Here is a 15,285-nt window from a genome sequence, read left to right on the forward strand (position 1 = left end):
AGTTTTTTTTCCTGGTAATATGTTCTGGAATAATTTAATGTTTTTAAATTTTATTTTATTTTTTGAGACAGAGTCTCATTGTGTAGTACAGGCTAGTCTTGAACTCACTGGGTAGCACAGGCTAGCTTTGACCCTGCCACTGCAAGGTCTTCTGCCTCAGTCTCCCAAGTGCTGTGTCTGATGGAATGGACAACTATTGTGAAGATAACAAGAAATACTATGGTAGTCATTGTTGATTTCCTATTATACTGCTTCAAAGTTCTGTGTCAATTTCTTTTTTTTTTTTCCTACAGCTGGGCCATCAGGAAAAGTTCTGTATCAATTTCACTGCTTTGTTTTGACTGGATTTATTCTCTTTTGTTTTGTTGGGTGTTATTATCTTTAAAATAAAATAAAAATATATCAATTAGACCCATTTAAAATTAGGCACTTATATAGTTTATATCTTTATTTTTGTTGCTTAATCTGTCATTGGTTATGAGATATGTATTAAAGTCTTCAATCATGTTTCTATTTGTAGATTTCCTATAGTTTCTACCTCATTAATTTTGATGCGATATTATTTGTATTACATATACTCATAATTATTCAATCTTCATTGTGAATGTAATTTTTTTTGAGACAAGATCTTACCATGTAGTGCAGCTTGGCCTTTGACTCACTTTTCTGTCGCCTAGGCTGGCCTCAGACTCTTGGTGATCCTCCTGCCTCAGCCTCAAAGTGCTGGGATTACAGGCCTATGTTACCATGCTTGGGAGAATGTACTTTATAAATGTGGATTACCCTTTGTAATTTATTTTATTTTATTTTTTTAAAAGTTTTTATTGGTACCAGGGATCGAACTCACGACTGCCTGCTTGCAAGGCAGGTGCTTATGCCACTGAGCTAAATCCCCAGCCCCTTTCTTTGTAATTTTTAGCATTTTGCTTTTAATTGACTTGTCCAATATTGCTTCTTTTTAAGTGTTTTGTATTTATCTATGTGCTTTATTTTCAGTGGTTGAATTTTGATTCATGGTTTAGTATGAAAGTTTTCTCTTTTTTTAATTACTTGGATTTAAGCTCTTCACATTTATTGATTGGAGAGATGGATTTACTTTTTTTTTTTTTTTTTTTAATTGGTACCGGGGATTGAACTCATGACCTTGTGCTTGCAAGGCAGGCACTTATGCCGCTGAGCTAAATCCCCATCCTAAGTTGGATTTAGTTTTATAAAATACGGTAGAACCAATGTACTTTCCTTTATTTTAAACCATGACATAGGCTATGTTGTTTAAACTTAATTTCTTTGATGTGTTTTAAAGTTTCACTTTAATTGTACTTTACTTAATTGAAAATGTTCATTTTTTTAGTTTGGATCTTGTGAGTAGTTTTCTACCTATAATTTTATATAACAAATGTAGTTCCCTATTTTTTAGGTAGCATTTCCCCTAAACAAGATCAGAATTTTACTTTATCCCACTTTTCTTTTACTATTCAATTTCAGTTCATTTTATTTTTTAGTTTAGTGGGGTCTTTTTTTGTTTTTGTTTTTTGGTTTTTTTTTTTTTTTGTACGGGGATCAAACTCACAACCTTGTACCTAACAGGTAGGTGCTGTGGCACTGAGCTATATCCCTGGCCCTTTTTTTTGCCTTTTTGAGACAAGGTTTCACTATGCAGTTTGGCCTAGCCTTGAACTTTATATCCTGGGCTAACTCACAGCAGTCCTCTTGCCTCCACCTCCCAGGTGCTGGGATTACAGGCATGCAGCACCATGCCAGCCCAGTTTAGTGTTTGTTTTGCACTCTTAACTATACTTAAATCTGCAATGCTCTTCAAAGATTTTATCTTTTTTTTGGTACCAGGGATTGAACTCATGACCTCCCGCTTGCCAGGAAGGTGCTTATGCTGCTGAGCTATATCCCTGGCCCCTAAAGATTTTGTCTTACTTTTGTCTACTTTTCTCATTTCTTTTCCCTTTTCTTTAAAGCCCTTTAACAGTTTTTTTTTTTTAATTTTATTTAAGGAGAAAAGAAAAAAAAAGCAGGGAAAGGGTACAAGTTATACAGATTTACAGAAAAAAAATGAACAGTAGGAAATCACTAGTTAATGGATTACATATTGTCATCTTAGAAATAATTGTTCAAGTCACAAAATTAAAGCTTGTAAAGTGGACATTCCATCAATGATACTGCAAACAGTTCTGTTCATTGATCCAATAAACCCTTTAACAGTTTTTAACATGAACATTTTTTTCTGTAATTAAATCCTACAGTTGTGATAAATGTATTCCTAGAGCTGAACGACTTTGTTGCTTACTATCAGTACCTTTAGTATCACTTTTCCATTCCTCTTATAGTTCGCCTTTAATAGTTTCCTGAAGAAAATTGAATGAGAATTACTCTCTGAGTTAGTACATTTTTAAAATGCTTGTCTGTTGCATTTATTTCTACACAACAGTTTAGCTGGGTATAAAGTTCTTTGTTTTTACTTCCGTTCTCTAAAATTTTGCATGTGTTGTTCCTTGGCCTTTGAAGGTATTGCTCCTTAAACTATTTGCAGCTTTCTTAAAATACATGTTAAGGTCTGTACTTTTTACTAGCTGAAGGCCTTTAGATTTCAATTGGAATCCTAGTAAGCAAGTAGCTTGGGCTGTAAAAAAATCTTTGAAAGAAATGGTAGATGCCTTTCATCATCTGGTAAGTCAACTGTTTGATTTTGTTTCTTCTTCACTGTGTACTAGTCAGTTTCTCTTTGAAGTTTTTATTTTTTCCTTTCTTATCCAGTCATCTAAGCTCTTATTTGAATTTGTAATTTTAAATTTGTAGATTTATTAATACATATTTTGGAGATTATTTGATTCTGTTATGAGGAAGGAGAATTGTAGAATTATTTCTGTTTCCCTACGGTAGTTCTCCTTGAAGAAGAATAAGTGAATGCTGTGTAAATGTCTGTATCAGGCTTTTTTGTTTTTTCTTTCTGTACTAGCAGTTGAACGTACAGCCTTTGCAATAAGCTATGTTCTGAGCCCTTTTTATTTTTTTATTTTTGATACAGGGTCTTGCTAAATCACTGAGATGCTCATGCTGGGCTCAAATTTGGAATCTTCTTGCCTCAGCCTCCCAAAAGATTGAGATTACAGGCATGTGCTGCCACTCAGCTGCTTTGTGATATTTTCTTTTCTCTCTTTTTTTTTTTTGTACCGGGGATCAAACTCACGACCTCACGTTTACCAGGCAGGTGCTTATGCCGCTAAGCTAAATCCCCACCTTTGTGATATTTTCATACATGCAAATAATATGTGACAGTTGATGGGAAATATGTAAAACTAAGAAAAATACAAACTTGGGTGGTCTTTCTATGTGGGCCTTTAAAAAATTGTAGATATGGTACATGACTTTTTCTTTGATCATTATGGTCCTTATGTTGTGTGTGTTCCCTTTTAAGTCTCACCATGGTGGAACAGATTTTGAACTGTATTGATAGCATTCTGGTATTCAAAGACTTGAACATTTTTAAAATTTATTTTTATTAGGACATGCTTGCCATACATAATGGTCACATTCATCATAGGGAATTTGTACATATATGTAATATGTCATAGTTCTTTTTTTCCCATTCCCCTGTGCTCCCTTCAATCCTCATTTACAAAAGCTTTATCTCCATTTTTTCCTTTCATTTAAAAAAAAAAAACCTCTTTCTTCTTTTTTCCCTTCCCCTTCCCTTTTCTCTTCCTATTTTTGAAGAACATTTCTGACTGTGTCTAAATCATTCACTTGATCCGTTTGGCTCTTGGGGAATGGTAAGGGATTCTAGGCATTACTTTGGTCCTTTTAAGTTGGTGTGGCTCAAAGGAATCATGGCTACAAGGCATAAGAGCTTGGTAGTGACTGTGTACACTCTTTCTTGCCATTGAGTTGTCTCCCCAGTCTGTGCATCAGAGTGGCATCCTACAGTCTCTTGGTTTGGCATACGTGCATAAGTCTCTGTGACAAATGGGAAAAGGAAAGGGTCATTTTGGGAGAGAGCAACTGAATCTTAGACTCTCAGGCCTATAGGAAGGCCTCATGCTGCATTTCGTAAGGTTTATTGTATGAAATTCAATCAGCAGTAATAGTGGTAGCAGTATGTGCCATTACTGATCTTTTACTCTGTGCCAAGGGCTATGCAAGTGCGTTTATATCTCTTAAAATTTTGATTAGAATGACTATGTAAATTTTTATTATGCCCCTTTTACTGAGAAGGAAACAGAGGTTTGGAGTTAAGTCACATAATAGTTAAATGATAGAGTCAGAATTTGAACCAGGACTCCCTGGCTCAAAAGGCTACTAACAGCGGCAAACCTAGAGCCCATATACCCGGCAGGCTGTTTGTACCATTGAACGCTCTGTGAGGTTCGCCACTGCTGGGCTAGACGCTGATGACTGTGTTACTGTCAATGGTGATTTAGGGTTGTACGGTTTCTAATTCTAAACAAGAAGAAGGCAGTAGAGGCAGAATAGAAATTCTCATTATGTATCATTTAATACAGGTCAACTTGGTTTGAATAATTAGAACAGACTTTGCCGTTGTACCTGCACCCTCCGTGTACTTTAGAGCAGTAGATTATGAAATGAGGCGGTCTGAGACACTGAATATTGTTTTTCCATAGATAATACCATACATGGTTAAATGGATTTTACTTGAATTTCCTCCCTTGTTTTAATGGGGAAAACTCTTAGGCCTTAAATGTCAAAATGGAGATCTTTATCCCAAATAAAGTTGGCTCTGAGATGGGAACCATAATGAATGTTGGAGAATTATTGAAAATGGCATCGCTCATATTTCTCACTGTTCACTAGGAAATGTGCTCTTATGACATTTGGTGATCCAAAAAACAGCCCAGCTAACATTATATTTGTTTTTCTGGATGAGGTAATGAGGCTAAATATTTATTTATATGGGTGCAATGGGTACTGCCCTGAAGTTAATGTACTATTACCTGAGCCTCACCAAGTATTTCTGCCTTCTGGACACAATGGAGACTTCTATTATTTGCAACTGCCCTCATAAAAATTCGAAAGCAAGCAGAAAAAGTGATTTTTCCCCTCAAAACAAGTTTGCCCTCTGCTCTGTGCCTCCACCCTTCCTGTGGTATGAAGACAGAGCCCCTGAAATCTGCTCCCAGCTGGCGTTGGGTCGCCTGCCTTCTGTTTGCCTCCAGCTTGTCTTCTGCCTGAGGAGGACACACTCTCACCACACCATCACCTCAAGCAGCATCCCAGGGTGATAGCTGCTCTGGATGGCAGGGAACATAGTCCTTTATTCCCTTTCCTCTCACCTGAGACATGGGGTGAGGAATTTGTTCCCTTCTGCCAGTCCCTGTGCTCAAGTCACTCTCAAAAGACCTTTTTCCATACTTTTGTGGTTGATGCCTTAGCAACCTAGTCATTAAGAACAAAAGGAACAGAGCTGTGCAAGCAAGTGTCTGCGAAGATTTAGAGCCAATAGTGAGACCCCGAGCACTGGGTTGAAGGGAAATTATTCCTGTGCTGTTTCGGAGAGTCTCATCTTGAAGACAATTAAACAGTCCAGACAGGTCACCGGGTGAGACCAATTTCCTGGTTTGTTTATTTGAGCCCAGTTGTTTTCACCGCCGAGCTGCAGGGCACAGTGTGCTACACTGCTGCCAGGCCTGCAGAGAGCAGTCCTTTCAGCTTTTAGTCCTCCAGGCTTCCTTAAGGAGCCTCGCATGTCATTATCTCTTCAGATGCTCAGGCACGGGGTGGAGGACTACGCCAGTAATTATTCTTGGCTTCATCTTGCACAGGCCTTTGGCTTTATGTCCCGAGTTGCCCTGCAAGCAGAGAAGATAAATCATCACCCCGAATGGTTCAATGTGTACAACAAGGTAACTACATTGCCTTATTTTGGGATCACTTTAATTATAAAGTTTAAGACACTTTTTTCTACTTTTTGTCTTTGTCATTTTGTGTAGCTAAATGTCATTGTGTTTAAGAAAGTATTCTTTTTCTTTTAGAATCCCTGTGTATTACTGCAAATTAGTAGCAAATTTCAAGTCTGCTCAAAAGAACAGTGAACAAGCTCTTTTTATTTTTCTAGTTTTCTACTGAAGCTATCTATATAAGAAACTTGGGCCAAAGGAGGTTCCTAAATTAAACTTGGCTGTCAGCCATGCAGGTAAATTTTTGAATTGAGAGTAATATATTAAAAGAAGTGGTAGATAACATACCTATAGCCTTATTGATTTCTTTGAAATAAATTTTCTAAGAAGCTATTCATAGTATCTCTTTATTAAGTTCTGGATCCTCAAATAAAGGGCAGACTAAAAAGTTTTAAGGAACACAGTGAAAGCTATTATGTCCTCTTAGAAGTTTCTTTGCCCTAATTTCATGTCATTTTGAATTTCTTAACCAGCCAGGTTTTTCTCTTTGAAAAAAAAGAAAAAGAAAAAAAGAAGTTCCTAGTGTTACAATTTTTGGAACAATTCAAAGCACCATAGTACTAGGATACTTTTCTTTCCTAGTTGCCTCTCTTTGCCCATAATCTTACATTTGCCTTTTAACTGATTTGTCAAAAAAAGTAGTGTTCTACACCATCAGTCCTTTCCTAATTTAGAAACATGCTTTTTTTTTTTTTTTTAAACAACTCTGCTAAGGTAATACATTTGCTGGTTTGGTTTTTCTCAGTATCCTGAAAATAGTGTAGTTAAAGTAATGGGAGTTAAAACACAACCTCAGTCCCTCCCCTACCCTGAAGAAACATTTGCGATAGAGACAGTGGAACGGTCTCATCATATGAGAGAGAACCTTTCTGTCCAGGGGGGCTGCTGGGCCAGGCCTGGTGCACACTATGCCCCAGAGTTCCCTGCGCTTTGGAAATACTACATTTACTCATAAAGTAGCATTTTCTAAATCTTCCCAGTTCTCAAATATGAACGATGAGTGATAAATTGATTCCTGAACTGTTCAAGGAGAAGTCTGTGAATTGCAGCTCATAGTCTTACAATCTGCTTTCTTCTTTCTTAGGTCCAGATAACACTCACATCCCATGACTGTGGGGGACTGACCAAAAGAGATGTGCAGCTGGCCAAGTTTATTGAAAAAGCATCTATTTTTGTGTGATTTCTCCCAAAATGCATGTAAAACTTATACCCATCTTAGCTACAATATATTTTGTTTCTTTCTTTTTCCTTTCTTTCTTTTTGAGACAAGGTCTTCCTATGCAGTTCAGGCTGGCCTTGAGCTCACTTTGTAGCCCAGGCTGGTCTCAAACTCACAACGATCCTCCTGCCTCAGCCTCCTGAGTGCTGGGATTATAGGCATGAGCCACCATGCCCAGCTTTTAGCTACAATGTATTTTGAAGGCAACTTACATCAACAAATTATACTGTAAATTAGTTCACCTTCCTACATGCTGTATAATCAGTACTTACATGTAAAATGATTTAAATCTGAACCTCAGGTATTTTTCATTACATCTATATAATTCACATGTGCAAGATAAACCAGTGCCACAAATTATGTCAGTATTTTAAAAAAGAAATGGCATGAAGAAAATGGGGTAGGGAGATATTCATATACTTTATAGAAATTAAAATTCATGAGTTTACAAATACATTTTGTTGAAGAATAGTTGTAAGGTATGAAAAGAATTATGCACTCTGTAGATAATGGGTTTTAATGTTATGTAATAATTCTTATCAGACTGAAGTTAATTTGCTATTATTGTTCCTTGTAAGCAGTTAGACTGCATAAGTCACAAAAAATGGTGAGTGGTCTTGGTGTGTTTCATCTTTCTTTTCAGACAGGGAGTTGAAGGAAAGGACAGGTGTCTCATGCAGAGCTTCCAGCAAGATGTGGCAATGTAAGAACTCCTTTTATTTATTTATTTTTTGAGACAGGTTATTGATATGTAGTTCAGGGTGGCCTTGAACTCACTTTGTAGCCCAGACTGTCCTTGAACTCGGCAGTCGTCCAAATTCAGCCTCCCAAGTACTGGCATTACAGACGTGCACTACCAGGCCCAGCCAAAAACTCATTGTCACAATTTACCAGGCCATGATCAGACTTACCAAGTTAGAGAGGCAAAAGGTCATTTTAATTTTCATCATTCATGTGCTGCGATCTTTGAGCTGAGGGCCTGCAGCCTTCAGATTTAACGTGTTCACGATGGGCCATAAACCGTATGTCTCGCTGTTAGGTGGCTCTGAACCACTGGTGGTGCATGCATGACTGTGCCTGTGGACAGCATGGGATAGCCCCATTGGGTAGCATAAGCCACTTGATGGGACAGTCATGCATGTACTGCTAGTGGTTCAGTCCTTAATGAGGATTATCGTGGTTCAGAGGCCAGGAAGGTCATTGTGTTATAACAAGCAAACATTCTCCTCTCCATGTCTCCATCTCTCCTTCTGCCCCAGATCTGAGAAAGCATGACAGAAAGACTGCTCTGTGAAGGCTGTTTCTGGCTAGCTCTGTAGTGGGGAGAGCTGGCTTTGGTGAGCTTGCCCTGTGGGCACAGTGTGTGGGGAAGGAAAGGGAGAGAAGCATACTGCAGCTGCTGGGAATGGAGAGCCTCAGCCCTGGAACGTCCGTTTTTTCCTTATATTTTTTAAAATAAGCTCTTTCCTATGTTATAGATTTATAACCGTTACACATTTACTACCAAAGATTTTCAGTTCAGTATTTTTATGTGAATTTTTTAAGCATGAAAAACTTTAACCTTTTTAAAAACATTAATTAAGTTTATTGGTATATTTTAGATATACATAATGATCACATTCATCAGAGGGAATTTGTACCTGTACATGACACAATTTGATTATTTTTTTTTCTTAAACATTTAAAAGTAGAGTAAATAGTACATTGATTACTTTGGTGTAACCGTTATGATTATGCCCAGTTCCCTTACAGAATCCTATTTTCTTTTTCTTTTCTTTCTTTTTTTTTTTGTCTTTTTCCTTTTTATCAGTACCAGGGATCGAACTCATGACTGCCTGCTTGCAAGGCAGGTGCTTATGCCACTGAGCTAAATCTCCAGCCCCCCAGAAGCCTATTTTCTACTCTCTTTGCTAAACTATTTAAAAGCAAGTCTAAGAGAGCATGTCATTTCACCTTACATCCATTGGTATCTCCAGGAAAATATGGTCATTGTCTTGTATAAAAGGAAGTGCCATTATCATATCTATCAAAGTGAATCATAATTTCCTGGTGCCCCTGGGGAAGATCATATAGTTAGGCAGATCAAGAATGTCTTTGGGCAGTAATTTGATTCTCATTAGCATCTGTGTGAAATCCATCCATCATATCTTTGGTGGTGTCTCTTACTCTGCCTAGGTCTAGAGCAAGCACTCCCCTCAGCCCCCTTTCTCCCATGTAATTGAATTATGAAAATTAGGTCCAGTGTTCTGCCTTCTGGATTTATGTTTGCTCTGTCTGGTCTTTTAAATTGTACTGTGCTATGAATGGAACCCTGTCCCCCTATTTGAAATGTAAGTCTGTAAGATCAGAGGCTGTGTTAACATGTATACTAGAAAACATGACTCATAAATACTTGATGAAAACATGGTAACACACTTGTCTCTACATGAGAGTGATACACATTCCATGTTAAACAATGCTGCATCTCTTGGAACTCACAAATTTTAGGGAATCAAAGATTCCCCACTGAGTGGAAATACTCATGGTAAATTTCCTCAGAATGAACCCCCAGCTTTGCTTCAAGTAGCTGAAGTTGAAGCTTGAAAGAGACATTGTCAAAGTTAGAGGACCCCAAGTTCTTGTCTGTTCCAGTCTTTGTGTGATGACAGTGGTTTCTTTGATGTGATAAGCTTCATGTCTCCTCCAATTTATTCCCAGATGATCCCTGGAATGGAGAGGAGTTCGATATGACTGGTGAGCCCATGGATCACCTCCACAGATAACCAGAGCTGGCACATTTGACCTTTTTTAAAATGAAAGTTCTGCTAACAATAGTTTTTTTCCGACGTTAGTATGATTTAACAAATCTCTGGATAGATAGCATGATTCCAGTAACCTTGTTACCATCAATATGCTACTGTTGTCCATTCATATAAGTCGATTTCCATCATATAAGTCGATTTCCATCCGTCTAAGGCAATACCCACATCAGTGACTTTAAAAACCGCATTCAGCTCTGGGCCATGCTGATGTGGAACACTAAGAATTGGGCTCTTCTCTGACACTTTCCACTGGCTTTCCTCACTTCTCTAAGCATTGTGAAAGAATTCTGTATGTTTTATATTTATAGTGTTTAATGTCCTCCCCAGAAATGTGCTTTGGTGCTTACCAGAGGTGAGGCTCAGAAGTGTACCTTTGGGCACTGAGTGTGCTGATGCATGCCTATAATCCCAGCACTCAGGAGGCTGAAGCAGGAAGATTGCTGCAATTTCAGGGCCAGCTTGAACCACATAGTGAGATCCTGTCTCAAAAAACAAACAAATGAACAAAAACAAAAACCCCTGTACTTTTGGGTTCTTCAAGATGAAATTCCATTATGACTACCTCACTGAATGAGCACAGGAGTGCTAATGCCATTCATTTGTTGTATATTAACATAGCACACACTCTCTGAAGGGTTCTTTGTGGTACAGGGCATGAGGTGCATTGACATTGTGGGACAGGTGGACATAGAGATGGAGAAGTGACTCAGCTTTCCCAGGAAGCTGCTGCAGGAGGTCCTGAGGCATTAGAGGACATTTACCAAGAAGGTACTAAGAGTTTTAAAGGAGGCCGAACTCTGAGGGAGAAAAAAATGGAGGGATGGGAAAACCTAAAGTTTAAATCTTGGAAACATTAATCAAAGTGATTCTTGTAGCTTTGCTATTGATGTTTTCCCCATTACTGGGGATTGGATGCATGCTCCTTACTCTGAACTATATCCACCCGTTTTTTTTTTTTTTTTTTTTTTTGTCTTTTTCCTTTTTATCGGTACCGGGGGTCGAACTCATGACTGCCTGCTTGCAAGGCAGGCGCTTATGCCACTGAGCTAAACCCCCAGCCCCCTATCCACCCGTTTTTAATATTTTATTTTGAGACAAGGTCTCCCTAAGTCACTAAATTGTCGAAATTGGGCCCAACTCGCAATCCTTCTGCCTCTGTCAGATTTGTTTTTAAGTGATAGATACTGACAATATGTCTTTATAGGATACACTGTGTTTTGGTACATTCGTGCATTGTGTATTAGTCAGCTTGGGCTACTCAGGTTATTCATCATCTCAAACATCAGCTTTTGTACTAACAGTAAAAATCTTCTCCTAGTATTGAATCATACAATATGATATTGTTAGCTATAATCATGCTCTGTGTAATAAAACAGTAGGACTTCTGTGTGGCTGGAAGTACATAAGATACTGCTCTCCAGTATTTTGGTTGTCTACAAGAGTATTTTCCTACCAGAAATGGACATAAACTCATGTTTTAGAATGGCAGGGATAGGTTTCTGGGAAGAGAGCAGAGTGGTGAACAGCAACAAATCAACCTCTCCATGGTTTGGAATTTAGATACTGGAAAATATCTTGGGAAAGAAAAGGATGGAGGTAGATCCCCAGGACCCAAGAAGGTTCTGAAGGGAAAATTGAAGCCTGCGGAGTGATGAGACAGACCACAAGCATAAAAAGGAGGCGGAAAACTGCACAAGAACTCAAGCTCTTAGCTTACAGTGTGAGAGAGGAGGATTGAATCTATAGAGACGGGGAGGGCAGGTGGCTCCAGAGGCCTGGAGGGAGAAACGCACCAGTGGAAAGGAGCAGTAGATGCTGTATGCTACAAAAGCTGGTGAGTGACTCCTGGCCAAGTGTCTTCCATGTACTTGGAGAGGATTCCTGGCCAGAGGCCGTTTTCGGGAGAGGCCAACCTGGGACTAGGGATCCATGGGTTGGCTTCATCTCAGAACGCCCAGTGTTGAAGTCCCACAGTGACTTAGGAATAACTGGAAGATGTCCTGGGTAATGGAGCCAAGGTCAGGCTGGCGAGAGCCATGCAGTGTTGCAGGCTGAAGAACTGAGGCCCTGACCCTAACCAGAGGCCAGGATGAACCTGAACTTCTGTGGAGTTGAAGACCCCACAGCTGGTACTTTGCCCTACTCCTGCTGCAGGCTTGCTGGGATCACCTAGCATTGATAGCATTGATCTGGGCTCTGAGTCTCTCCTTTGTCTACTAGTGACAGCAGAGTCACACTGAGTTGAACACCATTGCAGCACTACAGACCTCAGAAGACAATGACAAGCTTGAAATCACAGAGAAATCTGTTTTTTCCTTTGCTTTTTGTTCTTCTCTCAACTGTTTTTTCATGACTATGAACATTGTTTTTAGGTTTTTTGTTCTTATTTTTGTTTGTCCTTCTTTCCCTCCTGTTTTCTTCACCAGTTTCCCAAACTAGAATAATCTTCTTTGTTCTTTAGCCTTGTTTCTTGGTCTTTTTGAAACAGAGTTGTTCTGTGCAGTTCAGGCTGGCCTTGAACACACTTTGTAGCCCAGGCTGGCTTCGAACTTGCAGCAATCCTCCTGCTGCAGCCTTCCAGATGCTGGATTACAGGCGAGTGCCCCCTTGTCTGGATTTAGCCTTGTTTCTAATCTCTTCCTCTTTTATTTCTCTATTTTCCCCTATTATCCCTTTTAAATTTTCTCTCCTGTGGGAAAAATCACTTTGTTGAGTGGATATTTATTTTATATAATTTTATGATTTGTTTTAGATTTTTTATGTAACTATAAATCTTATACCAGTAGTTAAAAGTGGCAAATTAACAATTGTCCCAGTTTGTCATTTCCTAGGCTCTGCTTGATGCTGTTATTATGAATTGTGCTACTTTAGCTAAGGTGACATAGTAGTTGTGACCATGTGTTCTTCCTTATATACAAGTACCAAGATTGCCTGGGGTTCATAAACAATACCATAGACCAGTGCCAAGGACCTGGGTGTTAGGCCAAACAGGTGGTGACTTCTCATCCCTAATAAATTGAATAGGCAGGATCTTGAGACACACTCAAAAGTCAAAGCTACTATGCCTGGAAGACATCTCTACACTTGCTCTTAGCTAAAAGATCAAGAAGCCATTAGAAGACATAACTGAAAAGTAGTCATAAGGAGGTCTAGATATTAATAGTAAAGCTACCTACCATGTAAGCATCAGCACAAAACAAATTTTAAAGAAATAGAGAATAAAAAAATACAGAAGCAAGATGCAACCCCAGACTTCCAGCTCACTAAAGCAAAATACAGCAAATACTTGGCTATCACCAAGCATTGAGGGAGAAGAAATCAAAATCCACCTATCTGAACCTTCTGAAATGGTAGCCTTAGAAGTAACAAAGCTTGGATGAATCTCTAGACAAAAGCAAATCAGAAATAATTAGACAAATGTCTAAAGAGATGATGACTACAATGAAGAAAGTGTTTAGTGAATCTAGAGTAGGTACAGTTTTAAAAAAATAAAGGAGCTGAGGAAAGTGATGGAAACCATGATGCCCATCATAGGAGAGAACTGGATTCCATAGAATAGATTCAAACTGATATCCAGGAGATTAAAAATTCTATGAAGGTATAGGCAGCAGAATCAACCAATATGAAAATAGGATATCAGATCTAGAAGACAGGTGTGGGTTAGCAATAATGAAATGAAAGACTTCTTAAAAATAGTAAGGGACCATAAAACCAGTAGCTGCTAGATGATGCAACAAAAAATAACAGAAAATTAATTGGAATCATGGAGAATCAGAAGATAGAAAAAAAAGACATAAAAAGCCTGTTCACAAAATAGAAAACTTTCTAAGCATGAAGAAGAATTTGACATACAGATAAATTAAGAACATACAATTCCAAGTAACCATGATCAGAGAAAAACTATATCAGGAATGTAACACTAAAAAGTCCAGAAATTCAACACAAGAATAAAATACTAAAAGCTGTTAGAGAAAAGGAAAAAAATCACCTATGAAGGAAAACCCATCAGAATCACAGCAGACTTCTTAACTCAAACCTTTAGGTCAAGGAGAGCTTGGAGTGAAGTATTTCAAGCCACATAAGGGAACAACTTCCAACCCAAATTTCATACCCCACAAAATTGTCTTTCAAAATTGACAAAGAAATAAGGTACTTCCATCATAAAGAACACTTGAAAAATTAATGACCACAAAACCAGCTCTCCAATTTTTTTTTTTTTTTTGTACTTGGGATTGAACTCACAACAGTGCGCTTGCAAAGCAGGCACTTATGCTGCTGAGCTAAGTCCCCAGCCCTCCAAAATGTTTTGAAGGACATTCTAGAAAAAGACAACAAAGACTACAATTCCATGAATCACAATAGAATGAATCAATCAGGCATGATGTGGAGTGAAACAGAAGGAAAAGAAAGGGAATCAACAACAGGAAAATAATATGACAAGGATAAGTCAATATATATCAGTTATAACAATCAGTGTAAATGATCTTCCATTCAGCAATCAAAAGAAAAGGATTGGAAGAATGGATCAAAAAACAAGATCCAACAATATGCTGCATTCAAGAATCATTTAATGAAAAATGAAATTTATAGCCTGAAGGTAAAGGATGGAAAACAATACTGTCAGAACACAGACAAATGGGTAGCTATTCTGCTTGGAGACAAAGTGAGTTTTAAGCCAAGAAGAATCAGAACAAAGAAGGTCACTACATATTTGCTCAGGGAACAACAATACAAGAGAAAGAGATAAAAATCACTAATGTTTATGTACCAGGGCAACCAACTATATAAGACAAACATTAATGGATATGAAAAATCATACAAGCACTAATATAATTGGGGACCTAGATACCCTATTTTCACAAGTAGATCACAAGATTGAGCAAAGATGGCAGATAGCTAATAGCTGGCTACAGAGGCTCCCTGAGATAGTCAATTTAGAATTCAACATAATACAGTGTGGGGAGCCCCAAACCAAGGGAGATGAATTCTCTCATCCTAAGAAATTAAGGTGAGAAGAACCAACCAAACACACAGTCCTGGTACTATTATTGGAACAGCTAAAGGCTCAGTGTTCCCGCTGCATCAGGTGACATGCCAACCATTTCCCGTTGAGGTCCCACTGCAACTTGCTGAGCTGTCTGAGGTCCTGCCACTTTGACTCACTGGAGGCACAGTTACATTGAGTTCGAGGGTCGGTGAGCTGAACGTAGAGCTGAGTTGGCAGGGTGCCTACACTGACCTGTGGTGAGTGATGGGAGTGGAGCCATTCCATAGAAAAGAGGGCTCCAGTGGATGACATTCTGGGACCGGGCAGGACTGGAAAGTACAAGGGGCAGCAGTG

The 15,285-nt window shown here is 38.6% G+C and overlaps 1 protein-coding gene across 6 annotated transcripts in view; it reads left to right on the forward strand.

Annotated features, from left to right (window-relative positions):
• Nucleotides 1–7,166, forward strand: part of Pcbd2 (pterin-4 alpha-carbinolamine dehydratase 2) — a 45,675-nt gene extending 38,509 nt beyond the window's left edge. For 4 of the 6 annotated variants that reach the window (XM_063230909.1, XM_063230911.1, XM_063230912.1 and 1 more), the window contains 2 exons: nt 5,790–5,870; nt 7,009–7,166. In XM_063230909.1, coding sequence (XP_063086979.1) covers nt 5,790–5,870; nt 7,009–7,104 — 177 coding nt within the window. In that variant the 3' untranslated portion in view covers nt 7,105–7,166. Of the gene's footprint in view, nt 1–5,789; nt 5,871–6,082; nt 6,161–7,008 lie in introns of all 6 variants that reach the window. The other 2 variants (XR_010041136.1, XM_063230910.1) reach the window with 1 other exon arrangement.
• The last annotated feature ends 8,119 nt before the right edge of the window (nt 7,167–15,285 follow it).

This window comes from Cavia porcellus, unplaced genomic scaffold (genome assembly GCF_034190915.1).
Source record: "Cavia porcellus strain 051 isolate PalLab524CR breed Dunkin Hartley unplaced genomic scaffold, mCavPor4.1 scaffold_19, whole genome shotgun sequence".
NCBI classification, from domain to species: Eukaryota; Metazoa; Chordata; class Mammalia; order Rodentia; family Caviidae; genus Cavia; species Cavia porcellus.